Source organism: Dipodomys ordii, unplaced genomic scaffold (genome assembly GCF_000151885.1).
Source record: "Dipodomys ordii isolate 6190 unplaced genomic scaffold, Dord_2.0 Scaffold14, whole genome shotgun sequence".
In the NCBI taxonomy this organism is placed as follows: domain Eukaryota; kingdom Metazoa; phylum Chordata; class Mammalia; order Rodentia; family Heteromyidae; genus Dipodomys; species Dipodomys ordii.
This window is the reverse complement of record NW_012267230.1, coordinates 878,769-898,589: the sequence shown is the minus strand read 5'-3', so window position 1 is coordinate 898,589 and position 19,821 is coordinate 878,769. Positions and strand designations below refer to the sequence as shown.

The 19,821-nt window shown below is 47.9% G+C and overlaps 2 protein-coding genes across 2 annotated transcripts in view; both read right to left on the bottom strand.

Annotated features, from left to right (window-relative positions):
* Sdr42e2 (short chain dehydrogenase/reductase family 42E, member 2) overlaps window positions 1-2,003 on the bottom strand; it is a 29,904-nt gene extending 27,901 nt beyond the window's left edge. The window contains exons 1-2 of the mRNA XM_013011158.1: window positions 1,991-2,003; window positions 1,014-1,197 (exon numbers count right to left, since the gene is read on the bottom strand). Coding sequence (XP_012866612.1) covers window positions 1,014-1,197; window positions 1,991-2,003 — 197 coding nt within the window. The remainder of the gene's footprint in view (window positions 1-1,013; window positions 1,198-1,990) is intronic.
* Window position 2,004: 1 nt separating this feature from the next.
* Vwa3a (von Willebrand factor A domain containing 3A) overlaps window positions 2,005-19,821 on the bottom strand; it is a 57,418-nt gene continuing 39,601 nt past the window's right edge. The window contains exons 21-32 of the mRNA XM_013011157.1: window positions 19,430-19,573; window positions 17,810-17,900; window positions 16,433-16,543; window positions 15,261-15,358; window positions 13,821-13,958; window positions 12,341-12,449; window positions 9,041-9,185; window positions 8,077-8,221; window positions 6,307-6,458; window positions 4,045-4,168; window positions 2,221-2,318; window positions 2,005-2,056 (exon numbers count right to left, since the gene is read on the bottom strand). Coding sequence (XP_012866611.1) covers window positions 2,005-2,056; window positions 2,221-2,318; window positions 4,045-4,168; window positions 6,307-6,458; window positions 8,077-8,221; window positions 9,041-9,185; window positions 12,341-12,449; window positions 13,821-13,958; window positions 15,261-15,358; window positions 16,433-16,543; window positions 17,810-17,900; window positions 19,430-19,573 — 1,407 coding nt within the window. The remainder of the gene's footprint in view (window positions 2,057-2,220; window positions 2,319-4,044; window positions 4,169-6,306; window positions 6,459-8,076; window positions 8,222-9,040; window positions 9,186-12,340; window positions 12,450-13,820; window positions 13,959-15,260; window positions 15,359-16,432; window positions 16,544-17,809; window positions 17,901-19,429; window positions 19,574-19,821) is intronic.

Sequence of the window (19,821 nt, the reverse complement as noted above, 5' to 3'; positions counted from 1 at the left end):
ATAAACAAAAAGAAAAAAGCTGGAAGTGGTGCTGTGGCTCAAGTGGTAGAGCGCTAGCCTTGAGCTGAAGAGCTGAGGGACAATGCCCAGGCCCAGAGTTCAGGCCCCACGACCAGACCCCCCCCCAAAAAAAAAAAAGAAATTGGGCTGGGAAGGTGGCTCAGTGGTAGAGCGCTTGCCTTGCATGCTCGAGGCCCTGGGTTCGATTCCTCAGCACCACATAAACAAAAAGAAAATAGCCGGAAGTGGCGCTGTGGCTCAAGTGGTAGAGTGCTAGCCTTGAGCTGAAGAGCTGAGGGACAGTGCCCAGGCCCAGAAGTTCAGGCCCCACAACTGGACCCCCCCCCAAAAAAAAAAGTCTCATGGACTTTCCTGTCTGGGCTGGCTTTAAACCATCATCCTCAGATCTCAGCCTTTTTTTTTTTTTCTGCTTATGTGGTTCTGAGGAATCGAACCCAGGGCCTCATGCATGCAAGGCAAGCTCTCTACCACTGAGCCAATTTCCCAGCCAGATCTCAGCCTTTTGAGTAGCTAGGATTACGGGACTGAGCCACTTATGCCTGGCTTGAATTTTTTCTCACTTAGTGGTATTTATTTTAAAAATTTTCTTTAAGTAGTTGTACAAAGAGGGTTCAATTTAGCCTTCCCATATTATTTCATAGTTCTTTGTATATTCTGGGTAATAGTTTTATCTCAGGCTTTACACACACACACACACACACACACACACACACACACACACACACACACAGACTCACAGATCATTTGACATGATCAAGTAATCAAAGTCAAGTCACTTCAACCATATTAATGAAATGAGAATTTTTTAATTTTGAAAATGACATCATGCATGACACATCTATTTCATCCATAAATAGTGGGGCTAGGCCCAGACGATGCAGCCTGACTTTTACCAGCGTGAGCAAAGCATCTGCTCTTGACTAAGTTCCAGAGATGTCTTCAGTTTGCTTAGGGGTGAGGGGTGGCTACGAGGACTCTGCTGTTTCTTCTACCTCCAAGATGGGTTGACAGTGACCTTGCTTTGGTTGTAGAGCAATGGGTGAGAACCGGAGAAGATCGGGAAGAAGTCTCGTCTGGCTGGTTTCCAGAGCTGGCCCTTCACACTCAGCTCAATGTCCACCTTGTTTGCCAGGGAGCAAGTTCTAGCAGGTTCCAGCAGGTAGATTCTAGGGACACCTAGATAATAAGGATAGCAGCCTCCTCCTGAGAGCACCAAGGTCAAGGGAAAGGTAGATAATGGAGCAGGAAACTGGTATGGCAAAGGGGCGTGGCCAGTCAGGATGCTATGACAGGATTGCTGGAAGCTTCCAATTCTGCCTGGAAGTTCCCCATTCTAGATACATGCTAGGGAGCCTTCACAGTGGAGCTGATATCATTTGAACTGTGCCTTGATGGATGAGGTATCACTAGTCAGAGGTGTCAAGAAAGGGAATTTCCTAGACAGGGAGCTCCATGCAAGACTTTGTATTGAGTGACAACTTTGTGTCTGGAATGCTGGGGGACAGGTGGGAGGGAGGGAAGCACCAAGATGGCCCCATATATGAAAAACCTTCTCTCCCTCAGCATACAGGCCAGCTTGGGGTCTGGAATGGTATTTTCCTACACATAATCTGTAGGCTACAGCCTAGCCTGTGTGTGTGTGTGTGTGTGTGTGTGTGTGCCAGTCTTTGGACTTGAACTCAGGGACTGGGGACTGTCTCTGAGCTTCTTTTGCTCAAGGTCAGCGCTCTACTATTTGAGCTACAGTTCCATTCCCGATTTTTTTGTTAGTGTAGCAGAGATAAGAGTCTTACAGACTTTCCTGCCTGGGCTGGCTTTAAACCACAATCCTCAGATCTCAGCCTCCTGAGTACCTAGGATTACAGGTGAGCCACCAGCACCTGGCAACTCCTTCCTTTAGATACAACTGTCTAGTAAAGTAAGCAGGTGACTTGGCCCTTAGCATGGGAAGCCCATTCTCGTCTCTTACCTGAGACCACCATTTTAGCAAATCCCACTCTTGGATTCTGCATTAATTTTCTTCTGGAGTTGAGATCTGGTAGGCAGAAGAAGAATGATGGTTCCCTTGGGGCCCATATTTCTGGGCCTGTCGGGGGGAAACATGCCAGGTGCTTACAGAATTAGAGTGTTATAACCAGGGTGGGTGGTGTGTCTCAGTGGGGCCTGGGGTTTGGGGGAGAAGGGCTGCTAGTGGCATACCTGAAGGACTGGGCTTGCTTGAGGAAGGTTGTGGCTTTGTTGATCTCTTGGGCTAATTTTCTTAAGTCATCTCCTTCGAAAAGTGGCAGTGCAGGGTCCTTGGAAAGGGGAGATCAGTGTGACTTTAAGCCATTAAATTACTGGATAGGAAAAAGCATGAATTATTGTATTTTAAATTTTTACATTGGGACTGGAACTCAGGGCCTAATGTTTTTGCTCATGACTGGAGCTCTACAACTTGAGGCGCACTTCCACTTCCAGCTTTTTAGTGGCCAATGGGAGAGAAGAGTCTCATGGACTTTTCTGCCTGGGCTGGCTTTGAACCTCCATTCTATAATCTCAGCCTCCTGAGTAGCTAGGATTACAGGAGTGAGCCACCAGCACCTGGCTTCCAAATTCTAAAATTTTAGAGTGAATAAAATCCAGCTTCCATGCAGGACCTCAGCTTGAGTATCTTCAGGAATGGGAAGCTCACCACCTATCCAGGAAGCCATTCCACCCATGAGAATTAGTGTCGGGAGGAGGAATAGTCAATGAAGATGATCTCTGAACTTCAGGGGAAGTTAAGACCTCTTCAGGCCCAGCAGGCACTCAGGGTACCTGTCCTTATCTACCTGCTACTCAATCAGTACAATGTCTTCTGTCCTTTCTCCATTTCTTCTAGTAAAATAGAGCTTCAAGCAGGGCATTAATGGCTCATACCTGTAATTCTAGCTACTTAGGAGGCCAACATCTGAGGATCACACTTTAGAGCCAGCCCTGGCAGGAAAGTCCGTGAGACTCTTGTCTCCAATTAACCACACACAAAAAAGCCAGAAGTGGAACTGTGGCTCAAGTGACAGAGCACGAGCCTTCAGCAAAGAAGCTAAAGGACAGAGCTCAGGCCGAATTCAAGTCCTAATTAGATTAAATGGTGTTTGTGACTTAAAAAAAAATAAATATAAAAATAAAAGCTGAATTCAAGCCCCAATACTGGTGCAATAACGTAACATAAAATAAAATAAGCATTTCAAAGATAAGTTTTTCAAAATGCTAATGGCAGAAGTCCCAAAGCCTAGGCCTAATACAGCACTCACACTAACACTTCCCAGAGATGAAGCTGTCTCCCTCTCTGGCTCCTGTTATAAATATGCTCTCCAAGAACCGTTGGAATCACACAAAAATAAAGAATTGTCTCAGCAAGGCAAAATTGACTTCTACACAGAAGGGTGCCCCATCAGCCAGAAAAATCTGGCAAGCAAGCACAGGGAGCAGGCAATCTGCTCTGACATTTATCCCTCAAGAAGGCCCCGCCCCTCTGCTCAGATTGGTCAAGCTCAGGTCCACAATCTGCTCACCATTGGCTAGTCTGAATGGCAAAATGTATTTATATAAGGTGATTTTGAAAGAAGAGGAACAGTTCACGAGTAATCTCAAAACATACCCACACCCTCTGCTATTTCTTGCACAGTCTGGGGTGTGCTGTAATTCCATCTCGAAAAGAAACCCATCCAAGACAAAATCTTACGTTTTAAAAATCCTTTCTTATCCCCAAACAGTTCCTCTATTCCTAAATAAGAGCCATGCCACCAGGCCAAAGCAGGAACATTTAAGCAATACATATCCACAGAGTGTGAGTTTTCTTCACACTCCCTGAGCTACCTGTCCCCTGGACTGACAAGGTCTTAAACTGAGAAGCTAAGAGCACTTAGATACATGCTCTTTACCTCTACATCTTGCTCTGTCCTTGCCAACATCACCTCCACTTGGGTCTCCTGACTCATTCTTGGCCCAGTTTATGGGCATTTCATTGGACAGATTTGCACTCAGCAGCTGGTGACCTACCGTTTCAAGGCTGAAGCCTCTGGTGAGCAGCCCGTGAATCTTGCAGAGTGTGTCATCATCCACAGGGCAGTGGTAGCGGCCCCCAGTGAGGGCTGCCAGCTTCCTCAGGAACTCAACTGCTTCTCTGGAGGAGGAACAGAGGCCGATGGGCTCACAGAGGCTGAGAGAGACTGGCTGACATCCCTAGGCCCAAGGGGGGTAACTTCAGGTGTCCTGGCCCCAGGCCTTGGCTAGCATAGCACCATGGAGACTTCCTTTCTTTTTCCTTTTGCTGCTGTTACTGGGCTTGAACTTAGGACCTGGGTGCTGTCTCTGAGCTTTTTTGCTCAAGGCTAGCACTCTACCACTTGAGCCATAGCACCACTTCTGCGTAACTATTGATTTTTCGGTACACAATTAGAGATAAGAGTCCTACAGACTTTCCTTCCTGGGGTGGCTTTGAACCACAATCCTCAGATCTCAGCCTCCTGTCAAGCTAGGATTATAGGCCTGAGCCATCAGCACCTGGCAATGGAAACTATCTTTAGTATCACCAAATACACTGTTCTGACCCAGTTCATGGAGATTCACCAGGTTCCTAGACCTCCTTTGAAGTTGCTTTGCCTTGCCAGCCTGCTCTGGTCTTTGGCATCTCTTCAATATGTGGTAGGCCTGTGAGGGATATATGGCAAGTTTTACAGAACTCACAATGTAAATAGCAAGTGAAGAATGTACCTAAGTAATTGGCTTGTGAATAATGACGTGCCCTTGTGTCGAGGATTGAACTCAGGGCCCCATGCATGCTAAAGGATCCGAATACTTCCCTGCCCAATGAGAAAATAGATCTGTGAAAAAGCTGAGGCCTGCCTTACATGGTATTTTGTGTGTGTGTGTGTGTGTGTGTGCGCGCGCACTCGTGCATTGGTACTGGTGCTTGAACTCAAGGCCTCACACCCTTGCTTAACTTTTTCTGCTCCAGGCTTGTACTCTATCATTGAGCCACAGCTCCACTTAGGGCTTTTTGGGTGGTTAATTGGAGATAAGAGTTTCATGGACTTCTGTGCTCAAGTTGGCTTTCAACTGAGATCATCAGATCTCAGCCTTCTGAGATCTGATTACAGGAGTGAATTACCGACACCCATACTTGTGTGTGTGTGTGTGTGTGTGTGTGTGTGTGTGTGTGTGGCGGGGGGGGGCAGTCATGGGAACTCAGGGCCTGGGCATTGTCCCTGAGCCTTCTTTTGCTTAAGGCTAGTGCTCTACCACTAGAGCCACAGCACCATTTCTGGTATTTTCTAAGTAGTTTGTTGGAGATAAGAGTATCATGGCCTTTTCTGCCTAGGTTGGCTTCAAACTGTGATCCTAGAATTATAACTGTGTAACTAGAATTATAGGCGTGTACCAGCACCCAGCTTTACCTACTTTTTAATAGTGATAGCTTATTTAAAAAAAATGGTGCTATGTCAATATGTTTTCTTCACTGGGGTTTCCCCTGTAAATATTCATAAATATGCTTTCAAGAAAGGTGAGGACAAAGATGGTGGGATTGTATGAATGGAGTGAATAATTTTTAGGCTGGAGAGAGACAAAAGAGCAGCTGGTGGTGGGGTCAGTTTGGGGTGATGCAAGGGGCTTTTTCTTTCCTTTTTTTTTGTCGGTCGTGGGGCTTGAACTCTGGGCCTGGGCGCTGTCCCTCAGCTCTTCAGCTCAAGGCAAGCACTCTACCATTTGAGCCACAGCGCCACTTCCGGGTTTTCTAGTGGTTTATTGGAGATAGGAGTCTCACAGTCTTTCCTGCCTGGGCTGGCTTTGAACCAAGATCCTCAGATCTTACCTCCTGAGTTGCTAAGATTACAGGTGTGAGTCACTGGCGCCCAGCTGCAAGGGGCTTTTTCTTTGTGTGCTGGTATGGCAGCTTGAACCTGGGGCTTGGGCACTGACCCTGCGCTCTTTTGCTCAAGGCTAGCTCTATTACTTGAGCCATAGCTCCACTTCCAGCTTTTTTGTGACAAGACTCTTACAGACTTTACTGCCTGGGCTGGTCCTAAACCAGGTTCCTCAGATTTTAGCTTTCTGTGTAGCTAGGATTACAGGTGTGAGCCACCTGGGCTCAGGGCAAGGGGCTTTCTTCTAGGCTCTAGCATCTGCTGAGGCCTCTGGCAAAGCTGTGCATCTTCCCAATTCTTGACACAGGACACTCGTGTCTAAGGGAGGCCCAGGTTTAGCTGAGGAGTCCAGATCACCTCCTCAGGCAAGCGGTTCAGGAGAAGCAAATTTGCCCACCTGTCTGCACAGTTCAGAGAGATAGTGTGCACCTTTACATCTCTGTCCTTCTGGAACTTTTGGATGGTGTTGAGGACAAAGCTGCAGCTTGTGTCTGGCTTCCCGTCGGTCAGGAGGTACAGCCCTTGTACATCACAGAAACTGAAGGCTTTCTGAGAGAGCACAGGAAGGAGGAAAGGGGGATCATTCAATTGTCCCCGAGAAAAGTGTGCCTGATTGGATGCCTCTGACATGTCCTCTTTCAGCCCAAGATAGATCAAGGAAGAACATGGTGACTTCCTAGCTGGTTAGTTCTAAGCAAGTCACTTAACCTCTCTGAGCCTCTGGGTCCTTATCTCCGGGAGAAAACAAAAATCACTTTCTCAAGCCAGACCCTGATGGTTCACACCTGTGATCCTAGCTATTCAGGAGGCTGAGATCTGAGGATCACAGTTCAAAGCCAGCCCAGACAGACAAACTGGAAAGACTCTTATCTCCAGTTAACCAGCAAACAGCTAGAAATGGAAGTATGGCTCAAGTGACAGAATGCCATCCTTGAGTAAAAAAGCTAGGTAGCCAGGTGCCAGTGGCTCATGCCTGTAATCCTAGCTACTCAGGAGGCTGAGATCTGAGGATCACGGTTCAAAGCCAGCCCGGGCAGGAGAGACTGTGAGACTCCTATCTCCAATTAACCACCAGAAAACCGGAAGTGGCACTGTGGCTCAAGTGGTAGTGTGCTCGCCTTGAGCTGAAGAGCTGAGGGACAGTGCCCAGGCCCAGAGTTCAAACCCCATGACCGACCAAAAAAAAAAAAACGCTAAGCAAAGGTCCAAGTCCCAATACTGACATTTAAAACAACAAAAAGAACTTTCTCATTGATGTGTGTGCATGTGTGTGTGTGTGTGTGCTTGTGTCTGTGTGTGGGGGTGGGTGGGTGTGCGCGCGTGCGTGTGATGACTTGAACTAAGGGCCTGGGCACTGTCCCTGAATCTTTGTGGTCAAGGCTAGGACTCTACCACTTGATCCACAGCTCCACTTCTGGCTTTTTGCTGGTTAATTAGAAATACCCATCTCATAGACTTTCTTGCCTGGGCTGACTTCGCACTGTGATCCTCCTATCTCAGCCTCCTGAGTAGCTAGGATTACAGGTGTGAACCTCTGATGTCTGGCTCTTTACTGGGTTTTTAGGAAGATAAAATGCTGGGCACTGATGGCTCATGCCTGTTAATCCTAGCTAACTCAGGAGGCTGAGATCTGAGGATCAAGGTTCAAAGTTAGCCCCAGCAGGAAAGTCTATAAAGCTTATTGCCAATGAAGAGGTGTGGCTTAAGTGTTACAGTGCCAGACTTGAGAGAAAAAGCAAAGGGATAGTATCCAGGCCCTGAGTTCAAGTCCCAGTACCATCACACACACACACACACACACACAGAAAAGAAAGTCAAGCACCGGTGGCTCACACCCATAATCCTAGCTACTCAGGGAACCGAGATCTGAGGATCACATTTCAAAGCCAGCCTGGGCAGGAAAGTCCGATATTCTTGTCTCTAATAAACTACCAGAAAACTGGAAGTGGCGCTGTGGCTCAAGTGGTAGAGTGCTCACCTTGAGCTGAAGAGCTGAGGGGCGGACAGTGCCTAGGCCCAGAGTTCAAGCCCATAACTGACCAAAATAATAATAATAAAGGAAAGAAAAGAAATTCAGTAACAGGTGATGAATCCTGAAATGTCTCACGCTTAAGGGGTGATGAAGTGGCTTCTCTGCTACAGGGTCCTGTTTGATGGAGGCACTTGCCTTTAAGGCTGAAAAAATCGAGGTGCTCTCTTGAGTTTGCAGGTGGGTCACCCACTGCATGGCCTCGTGACATGCTTCCTCTGTGGTCTCCACCAGCGTGTCCTTCCATGGCTTTAGGTTCTCTGCAAAGCTGAGCAGGTTGAAACTGGAGATGAGGACAGAGAAGTTGGGAGACAGAGAGGAGAGAGGAGATAGATCCATCAGGCTGGTCTTGGCTGGCCCCCCGAAAGTCACCTCTGTGGGGATTCTTCACATCCACCACTTAAGACCCCTAGAATGAGCTCTGTGGTCTGTTGAGGAGGGCTGTGGGTCACCCGAGAGTGACAGGGTCCACACTGAAGATTCTTGAGGCAGATAGATTTCAAGGCTGGGCACTGGTGGCGCACACCTGTAGTCCTAGCTACTCAGGGCAAGAAAAGTCCTTGAGACGCTTATCTTCAATTAACCAGTACAAAGCCAAAAGTTAAGGTAGAGTGCTAGCCTTGAGAAAAAAGCTTAGGAACAGCACCTTGAACTTGAGGAGGAACTAGCCAGCCCGGGAACCAACACACACACACACACACACGAATTTGAGTTCAGAGATTGGTGTGTAGTTTGGTAGTAGAGCACTTACCTTGCTTGTTTGAGGCCTGAGGACCCATTCCCACCACACATACACCACATACCCCCTCCCCTCCACACAAATTAAGTTCAAGGCCAATAAGTTCTTCAGAACTTTCCAGGCTTCTTGGACAGGGCAACCTGGAAACTGCCTTTGATCTTCCCACCCACCCGATTGCTGATTACACCTGCCACAGCTCTGACCCACCCACCAGTCTCTGGCTTTACTCACCCACAGCAGTGACCCCTCCCACCCACAGTGCTGACCCCACCCACAGTGCTGACCCCGCCCACCCACAGTGCCGACCCCGCCCACCCGCAGTGCGCAGTGCCGACCCCGCCCACCCGCAGCACTAACTCCTACCTGTCACAGTGCTTCCGCAGCTGCTCCCAAATCAGCAGCACCAGCTCCGACTTCACCTGCTGCTGGTAGGGCTCCATGGACCCAGACATGTCCAGCACAATGCACACTTTGCTCTCCAAGATGACACCAAACATCTGGCGGCTCCCTGCTCAGAGATGGGTGGGCATGGAAGTAGGAAAGGCGTGAGGGAGGGGTCCTTCCGCCAAGGTGGTTTTCTGGTTGTGTTCAACACACCTGGCGTCTGATAAGCAAGTTCGATGTGGACAAAAGCCATTGTGGAGGACAGAGACTCATGGGGGGAAAAAAGGATGAGGGGTAAAGCAGGGAGGGGGTTCAAGGGTTGGGGATCCCCAGAGGATGGGTGACTTGCTCGGGATGCCCCAGTTTGACAGTGGCAGAGCTGAGGTTCTGGACCTTCTGGCTTCAAAGGTTAAGCAGAGATGACACAAGGAAAGACAGACAAGAAGACAGTATGTCCAGCATTCTGGAAATGTGTCTTTGGGACTCAGTGGGCTAGTGGAAAAAACAGACTGCCACTCTCCAGGAGAACTCAAGATCAAGGAGATGGAGGGTTCAGACTCAAAACTCATCTGGGTGCTCCACAGTAAGGCTCATGTCAAAAGAATAAGAGGGAAGCCTGGCATGGTGGCACACAACTGTAATCCCGGCAGGAGCAGAGACAGGAGGATCTCAGTCACAAGTTTATGGTGGCTAACCCAGGCTAGCTGTTCTTTTCCTGGTCCAGATAATATCTGTGCACTGTTCATACCTCAGCTCAAACATCAAGACTTCCTTGACCTTTCTGTCCAGGCCAACTGCTCCTCGAAGCAACATGCCCTTCTTCCCTGCCACAGTTATGGTTATTAGACTTGTGGCTTTGGTTAACACCTGTATCCTAGACCATATGCTCTGTAAGCTCAGGGACCATGCTGGAATTTGTCTTCCCCTCACTCCTAGCACTAAGCAGGAGGGCATCATTTACCTGTTGAGTGAATGAGTGAATGAATGAATGGATGAGTGAAGGAAGCCTGTGGGTAAGTTTCGAAGTTTGAGTGTTTGGTGCTCAGGCTTATAATCTTAGCCACTCAGGAAGCTGAGATCTGAGGTTCGAGGTTGGAAACCAGATACTTGTCTCTAAGTGACCAGCAAAAAGGTGGAAGTGGAAGTGTGGTCCTTGAATGAGAAAAAGTCAGGGGACAGCACTCAGGCCCCAGTTCAAGCCCCAGTGCTACACAGAAGAAGAAGAAAAAAAGAAGGAGAAAGAAGAAGGAAAAGGAGAAGAAAGAAAGAAAGAGAAGGAGGAGGAGGACAAGAATAAGAGGAGGATTGTAGCAGTGTTCACAATAGCTAGGATATGGAAACAACCCAGATGCCCCACCACAGATGAATGGATCCAAAAATTGTGGTATCTATACACAAAGGAATATTATGCAGCCATTAGAAATGACAAAATAATGGAATTTGCAGGGAAATGGATGGAGCTAGAAGGAATCATGTTGAGCGAGGTAAGCCAAGAGCAAAGAGACAAACGGTACATGGTCTCCCTGATAAGTGGATGCTAAATCCAAAATGTTAGGTGATACAACAAAATTAACAGGACTTAAGAAACAAAGAACTCCCACTCATCTGGTCAAACCACTACTAAATATCCCCATGCTGCTGATCACATGTATGGTATATATGTGTACACCGTTATATGTCATAGACCGTGATAGGCAATATGCTCCAGGAAAGTTAGAATGAACTTGTGTCTTTAAATGAGCATCATTATTCCACAATACTGTGAAATTCGGGAAATTATGTAATCACTTAATCACAATTAAAAAAAAATAAACCTCAGGGAAGGTAGGGAGGGAAGGAATGGTAGGGGGAAAACAATGGAGGGGGTAACAATGCTCAATAGGAAGTGTACTCATTACCTTGCTCATGTAACTGTAACCCTCTTTAAAAAATTAAGTAAAAAATAATATAAGGTGACATAAAAAAAAAGAATAAGAGGAGGAAGAAGAAGTGGAAGAAGAATTTGCTTTGAGCTCTTCCTCTGTGGTCACCATGGACTAGGAATGGGGAGAGGCTCACCCCCTTTTTGTCTCACCCTAGCCTCTGATTTGGCAATGGCCCTAGGTGTGTGGCTCTTCTTGGAAAGCAGGAGCCATGACCACAACACTACTGATGGGAACACAAAGTGCCCAGGACCTCAAGAGTTCCCACAGAACCTCCTTCTTGTTGTGCCTGAAACCCTCCAGGCCCTTTTATCTGTCTCTAGCTGTCAACCCAGCTTCTTGACTTCCAAGATTCAGAGTTATTCCCCTCTATTTCTTTTATCAGGGGCTGGGAAGGTGGCTCAGTGGTAGAGCGCTTGCCTTGCATGCCTGAGGCCCTGGGTTTGATTCCTCAGCACCACATAAGCAAAAAGAAAAAAGCGGAAGTGGCGCTGTGGCTCAAGTGGTAGAGTGCTAGCCTTGAGCTGAAGAGCTGAGGGACAGTGCCCAGGCCCAGAGTTCAGGCCCCACAACAGGCCCCCCCCCCAAAAAAAGAAAAAAATGTACTTTTTTATCAGTACTGGAGTTTGCACTCAAGGTTTCGAACTTTCTCAGCTTGATTGCTTGGCTGGCACTTCACCACTTGAGCCATGTCTCCAGTCCTGATTCATTGCTGTGTGTGTGTGTGTGTGCTAGTACAGGGACTTGAACTCAAGGCCTTGTGCTCTATCTGGCTTAGCTTTTCCTCTCAAGTCTGGTACTCTACCAGTTAAGTCACACCTCCACCTCTTGCTTTTTGCTGGTTAATTGGAGATAAGAGTCCCAGGCTGGCTTTGAACTGCAATCCTCAGATCTCAGCTTCCTGAGTAGCTAGGATTCCACATGTGAGCCATTGGTGCCCCAGCACAGACTGTCTCTGAACCCCTTAGCAGCCCTTCCCTTGCATGCCAGCCTGGCTCTGCCCAGCCCAGAGGCAGCTTGAGGGCATCTTCGGTCAGGACTTCATATCCATGGGAGACTTCTTAATACTAACAGACCCATGAGGGGAGCTGCTTAGTACCTGTAGAGGTACCTGCAGAGGACCCTAAGGTGGCTTGGACGGGCATTGCTCTTTCTGAGCCCCTTGACCAAGGAAGCAACTTCCTGTCATGTGGCACCTTGCCTGACCTCTGAACCCGCGGCTCATGTTATCGCTGGATGGCTCTCTGGGGCTTAATCTTTTGACCTGACAATTCTGGAGAGAGTGGTCTGGGAAGGATTGATTTTGAGGTTCTGGGGTTCGCCTTCTTCTTCCTCTCAGGGTAGCGGGCGGGCTCACCAGACAGCAGCCACTGCAGCCTTTGCACATAGCGTCTCATCAGCTTCTCCATGCTGGAGATGTACATGTCCATCTCCCATAGCGTCCACCGTAGGTGCCTCACCACTCCCTGGTTAAGGTAACCGAAGGCAAATATCCATCAGCCAGTTCTTCACAGTCTCGGCCTCTCATTGTCATCAACAACTGCCCAAACAGCTGGACACGTGCCAGTATAAACTAGCCACTCAGGAGGCTGAGATGTCAAGATCGCAGTTTGAACCCTGCCTAGCCAGATGACTCCCCTAGTCTCTTTATCTCCAGTTATTCAGCAAAAGGCTGGAAATGGAGGTGTGGCTGAAGTGGTAGAGTGGAAAACCTTGAGTGGAAAAGCTAAGGGAAAGCATCCTATCTGTGAGTTCAAGCCCCAGTACTGGCATGGAACAAAACCAAACCTGCCAAAACACCTGTGAGGCACACATTTGTTTGATTCATCCATTCATTACTTAATGAATGGATGAATGGATTTTTGAGATAGGGTCTTGTTAGGAAGCCTTGGCCAGCCTGGAATCCAAGATTCTCCTGCCACAGCCTCTAGTGTTGAGATTACAGGTGTGTACCACCATGCCCTGCCTGTTTTTCGTTGGCCATGGGGCTTGAACTCTGGGCTTGGGCACTGTCCCTGTGCTCTTCAGTTCAAGGCGAGCACTCTACCTCTTGAGCCACAGTGCCACTTGCAGCTTTCTTTCTTTCTTCCTTCCTTCCTCCCTCCCTCCCTCCCTCCCTCCCTCCCTCCTTCCTTCCTTCCTTCCTTCCTTTTCTTTCTTTCTGTCGGTCATGGGGCTTGAACTCTGGGCTTGGGCACTGTCCCTGGGCTCTTCAGTTCAAGGCGAGCACTCTACACTTGAGTCACAGCGCCACTTCCGGTTTTCTAGTGGTTTATTGGAGATAAGAGTTTCACGGACTTTCCTGCCCAGGCTGGCTTTGAACCGCAGGATCCTCAGATTGCAGCCTCCTGAGTAGCTAGGATTACAGGCGTGAGCCACCGGTGCCCAGCTGCCCTGCCTGTTTTTTTTTATTTATTTAAAAGCTCTTTTTCTTTTTACTATTGGATTTATAGTTCAATGTATAGTTCAGGAGTTCTGGGAATTAGAGAATGAATGAAGTCACTGGGATAAGAAAAAAATTGTATCTCCATTTTTTTTTTAATTGTTGTTGTTGGTCCTGGGGCTTGAACTCAGAGCCTGGGCACTTTTATGCTTTTAGGTTTAGGGCTAAGCACTTTGCCACTTGAGCCACTTTTGGCTTTTTGGTGATTGACTGGCGATCAGAGACTCACAGACTTTCCTACCCAGGCTGGGTTTGAACTATGACCCTCAGATCTCAGCCCCCTGAGTAGCTAGGATTACAAGAACTAGCCACTGACACCTTGGTGGGGTCTGACGCTTCTGCTCTACAACATGAGCTCTCTAACTGAGAAGGGCGTCACAGTGCTGAGACTCACGTGGACATTTATGCTGGGGAAGATGCCACAGTGTCTGGCTGACGCCGACCTTGGAGCTGCCTTCTGATGGCTGCAGATGGGACCAAAGCACCTGGAAATCTCCATCTTCCGTTTTTTCAGCCCACAGTTTGCTAACCACTTTAGGATACAAGAAAGAAACTATTATTACCTATAAAGAACTGCCTATGATGTAAGTAACTCAGGCTTGATTGGGTTATTCTTTAGCTGTTAAAAACACACATTTGAAAGCTGGGGGCTGCAGGCTCATGCCTGTAAGTCATCCTAGCTACTCAGGAGGCTGAGATCTGAGGATTCAGGTTCAAAGGCAGCCAAGATTAAAAAAAAAGTCTATGAGACTCTTATTTCCAATTAACCACCAACAAAGCCAAAAGTGGAGGTGTTGATCAAGTGGTAGAGTACCAGCTTTGAGTAAAAAAGCTAAGGGAGGGCACCCAAGCCTCAATTTCAAGCCCAAGTACTGGCACAAAAATTAAAAAAGAACAAAAAAACCCACAAAAGAAACCTTGAAATCTGTCACAGGGTGGAAATATTGGGGTTCCTGACCCTTACTGGGAATCCCTCATAGTCAGCTCTAGGGAAGCTGCCACAAGAAATTGGGGACAGGGAAGAAAATTTATTAAGATTCTATTCATCCCTGATCTAGTGACATTCTTGCTTTCCCAATATCCATTGTAACTGTCTAATCACAAACTTTGGATGGAAAGTCCAGATTGCTCTAACGTCTAGATTCTAACCCAGTTAAGATAATCTCAGGCTCTTCGTCCCAATGAGATAAGCCAGAACATCAACGTTCAAACCAATCGGAGCATAGCACCCAGGATCACCTAACTGGAACAAAGATCAGATTTTCATTGACTAGTTGGGGGAAGTGATACAAACCAGAATTTGTTGCTTGCAATCTAAAAAAAACCTGATACTATTAAAATACTTCATACAAAATACGCTCTGATTAATTCTCACCTCAATCTTATTGTGTAGGTGTAATCATCTTCAGTTTACAAATGTAGACACTGCGTGCAAATATGTGATCTCCCTCCCCAAGGTCAGCTAGCTCAAGAAATAGCAGACTCAGATTTTGAACTTAGGTCTATTTACCTTATCCACTATAGTTCTGTTTTTTTTTTGGGGGGGGGGGTCCAGTCGTGGGGCCTGAACTCTGGGCCTGGGCGCTGTCCCTCAGCTCTTCAGCTCAAGGCTAGCGCTCTACCACTTGAGCCACAGCGCCACTTCCGGCTTTTTTTCTTCTTGCTTATGTGGTGCTGAGGAATCGAACCCAGGGCCTCAGGCATGCAAGGCAAGCGCTCTACCACTGAGCCACCTTCCCAGCCCTTTATCCACTATGGTAAGCAATCATTTTCTCAGGCTTGTCCTCTAAGTATGCCCTCCCTCATAGAAGTAGTGGTTGGTGCAAGGAATTACCTCTTTACTTGAGCAAACTGTATCCTTCCTGGGCAGCTCAGGAGAAGAATTAGGCTTTCTTAAACCCCTTCCTGGTGGGTACTTACTGAACACAGAGCCTAGGAGAAATGGAGCAAAGTCATTTCCAGCATACTTCTTCCCTCCTGCAACATACCTCCCTTTCTCAGGTCAGTTTCCCTGCCAGTCAAGTTAGTTGCAAAATTCCTTTTATACAACTTGCGAATGAGGTAAACAGTGAGGCTCTTAGGCAGATGGAGAAATTGTTCCCCTCCTCGCTTAAAAACAACAACAAAAAGCGCACATAATGCTACGTAGCTGGTAGCATTATCTTGGAAGGTTCTAGAAACTTTACAAGGCAGAACTAAGATGGAGAAAGTAGTAGGTCACTGGAGATGTGCCTGTGAAGCTTCTATCTGGTCCCTGGGTTCCTCCTCTTTTTCTGCTTCTTGTCCACCATAATATGCACTACTCTGCCACATTCTCCTCAACTCCCTGTCATGAGAGGCTGAAACCATGAACCAAAATAAAGAATTCTTTCCTTTAAGTTGTTCTCCCAGGTATTTTGGACACATTTACAGAAAGCTAACACAAGGACTCATTTAGGGGGGCTTGGGAAATCTCCATCCCTTTCCCAACCAGTCTTGGGTATGAGGAAACTGTTAGTTATCGTGTGTATACAAGTCCTGGGACTTGAACTCAGGGCCTAGGTGCTGGTTCCTGAACTTTATTGGTGAAGGCTAGTGCTCTACCACTTGAGCCACAGTTCTACTTCTGGCTTTTTGGTGGTTCATTGGAGATAAGAGTCTTCCAGACTTTCCTGCCTGGGCTGGCTTTGAACTTTGATCTTCAGATCTCAGCCTCCTGAGTAGCTTAGGCTACAGGCATGAGCTACTGATGCCTGGCAGGAAACTGTCCATCTTGGATGGGTCCCAGAGTGACTCAGGGCCACAGGAGTCCTCATCTTGAATATTGACCTTCCTTATTCTCTGGCAGTATGGACTTTGCATATCCATTTTCCTGGGTTGGAAGAACTGAATTCTTTGAAGACAGGCCTACAACAGAGGCCCTTCAGGTAAAGCAGTTGTAGAGTGCCCGGCGGGCTTTCCACCAAGGCCTGCTGTCCTCACAAAGCCAGAGGGGCTGTTCAGACACTTGTGTAGGCTCCAGCTTACCCACATGATTCCCAGACTCTGTGTAGAACAGGGTGAGAGCTGCGTCTGCTGCCCTGGTTTTGGTCTTCTGCCTCTGTTCTGCCACTGCTTCTTTCTTGGGCAGATCTGCAGCTGGAGGACATTATTTGGTTGGGTGAGTTGGTCTCATGGGTTCCTTCAGCACAGCTATACAGCCCGGCACGTTCCAGCTGTTGTACTCCTGTAAATGGGGCTCTGAGAGGGCTTCTAGGTACCTCTTGTCTCTACCCCAGGTCCCCTGACCTTGCCTGGATCAGGAATTGCTAGAGTTAGCCCCAGTGAGTCCTGATAGGTGCCTTCTCAGATTCACATTGCCCTCAGGTTACAGAGGAACTGGTAAGAAGTACAGGGAAGCCAGGGCTCTGTGGCTCACACCTGTAATCCTAGCAACTCAGGAGGCTGAGATCTGAGGATCACAGTTTGAAGCCAGCCTGGGCAGGAAACTCTTATCTCCAATTAATCAGCAAAAAAGTGGGAAGTGGAGCTGTGGTTCAAGAGATAAGAGTGCTAACCTTGAGCAAAAAAGCCAAGCAAGAATGTGAGGCCAGGGGCTGGGAAGGTGGCTCAGTGGTAGAGCGCTTGCCTTGCATGCCTGAGGCCCTGGGTTTGATTCCTCAGCACCACATAAGCAAAAATAAAAAAGCCAGAAGTGGCGCTGTGGCTCAAGTGGTAGAGTGCTAGCCTTGAGCTGAAGAGCTGAGGGGCAGCGCTCAGGCCCAGAGTTCAGGCCCCACGACTGGACCCAAAAACAAAAAACAAAACAATAAAATGATCATACAGTCTGAATGATTACATTCATAAAATAATGCTCTCTCATGACCATCAAGACCAGCTGGCACATCAGGAACTCCTCTGATCCTCTGATCCTGAATCTTCTGTGTCATTAAAATGAAGGAACCCATAGAGAACCTCCCACCTAGGATTGACTGACAGGTCTTACAGGGATCATCTGGGCAGATGGGCAGGTACCTGATCAATATTCATGATCACTGATTACTACTACTACTACTGCTACTACTGCTACTACTACTATTGTTTGTCAGTCATGGGGCTTGAACTCAAGGCGTGGGCGCTGTCCCTGACTGTTTTGCTCAAGGCTAGCACTCTATCACTTTGAGCCACAGCTCCACTTCTGCTTTTTAGGTGGTTAATTGGAGATAAGAGTCTCATGGCCTTTCATGTTCAGGCTGGCTTCAATCCATGGTCCTCAGATCTCAGCCTCCTGAGTAGTTAGGCTTACAGGTGTGAGCCGTTAGTGCCAGCAATCACTAGTTACTCACTTATCATCATGATCCATCCATGCATTGGTGGTCCCTGGAGCTTTCCCTCCTTCCTGCCTTGGCTAGCACCATGCCTTACCTGGGAAGATGGCTGCTTTGCTACTGAATGCAGGCAACTTCTGAGGTTTCAGCGGAGGGCTCTTCTCTCTGACCAGGTCATCTTTAATGTTCTAGAAAACAGGCCATCTTTTCCATCAGAGGCCTGGTCCCTGTGGCAGCCCATCACTCCACCCTTGCTCTGTCAATCAGAAATGTCTGTATGGAGGAGGTGGAAGGGTAGGAGCCTACCCTCAGATGTGCTTGACAGCAGGTTCAGAGGGGGCTCTGAACAGTATGAGAAGGCGCCAGATTGCACTATGGGAGTTTGCCAGATCGTTCATGATCAGTTATCCACCACTCATCCTTCTCGGGTAACTTCTATGTCCACTCAAGTGGTTTGTTTTTGTTTGTTTTGTTTTTTGGTGCTGTCCTGGGGCTTGAACTCAAGGCCTAGGCACTGTCCCTGAGCTTTTTTAGTCAAGGCTAGTGCTCTACCACTGGAGCCACAGCTCCACCCACTTCCCGCTTATTGCTGGTTAATTGAAGACAAAAGTCTCATGGACATTTCTGCCCTGCTGGCTGCGAACCTGGATGCTCAGATCTCAGTCTTCTGAGTAGCAAGGATTACAGACGTGAGCCACCAGTGCCAGCAGGCATCTACTTTTTGTTTTTGTTTTGTTTCTTGGTGCTGTCCTGGGCTTGAACTTAGGGCCTGGGTGCTGTCCCTGAGCTTTTTAAGTCAAGGCTAATGCTTTACCACTTGAACCACAGCACCACTCCCAGTTGTCTCTGAGTAGTTTATTGGAGATAAGTGTCTCATGGACTTTTCCTGTCTGGGTTGGCTTCAAACTGTGATCCTAGATCTCAGGCTCCTAAAAAGCTAGGATTATACAGGCATGAGTCACCAGTGCCTGGCAGCAAGCACCTAAGTTTAAAAGGAAGGAAAATTCCTTACTTAGGCATGACTAGAATTTGGAGACAGTTCAAGTCACCCAGGACTCTGTACCAGCTAATAACACCTTTGAGTGGTCTGTGGAAATGGCCTGGATGCTGCCCACTTTCGGGGCTCCCTAGCCCAGGGTCAGGAGGCCCACCTCAACCTCTTCACTAGGGGCGTTGACTCTGGAATCCCTGAAGGCCTGAGAGGAAGATCTTGAGATCCTAGGGCTTTTCCCCTAGAATCTGGGAAGGCCTGAGGGAGGTCTTAGAATAAGACTGTGCCTACATGCACAGAATTCTCCACTAATACAATTTCCTGGCTGGGAATTAACTAATTACTCTGGGGCTGTTTTTTTGTTTGTTTGTTTTGTTTTTAAGACTATGCTGTGGTTAAGGGGCTCAGTCAGTGTGTGGTTCCAGGATTTTCTGTAGCACTGCTACAGGATGGAGGATCTTCCCTGTAAAGATAATTCTGATTGTGTATGTGGGGGGGTGTGTGGGTGTGATTTATGCAAAAGACATTTAACAGGCTGTGAATGGGCAGGCCCAGGTGACCTCAGGGTCCTGTATGTCACTGCTAAACTTTGGGATGCAAGCAGCAGGAGCCCATAGGGTGGGGGAGAGGGGATCTAGCCCAGCTATTTGGAGACCTAGGAAAGACCAGGAGACAACAAGCTGGACATAAAATCCTCTGTGTGTTATCAGGGAAAGGGAGTCAAACCATTCTGGCCACCGAAGGGGCCGTGGGCTTGGGAGGACAGAATTTTCTGGGTTGGTTTTGCTTCAGCATCAGGTTGTCTGTCACATCTGCCTTTTCCAGCTCTTTCTGTGAATGGTTCTTCAATGAGGCCACGAGTAAGGCACACTGCAAGGGGGTTTGAGAAGGTTAGAGATACCCCGACCATACACACACGCACGCACGCACGCATGCACGCACACACACACACACACACACACACACACACACACAGAGCAAGGAGAGCCCCTTGATGCCTCTTTCTGTCCCCAGAATGCCACCTGGTGCTGAATGCTGATTTCCTTCCTTCCTTCCTTCCTTCCTTCCTTCCTTCCTTCCTTCCTTCCTTCCTTCCTTCCTTCCTTCCTTCCTTCCTT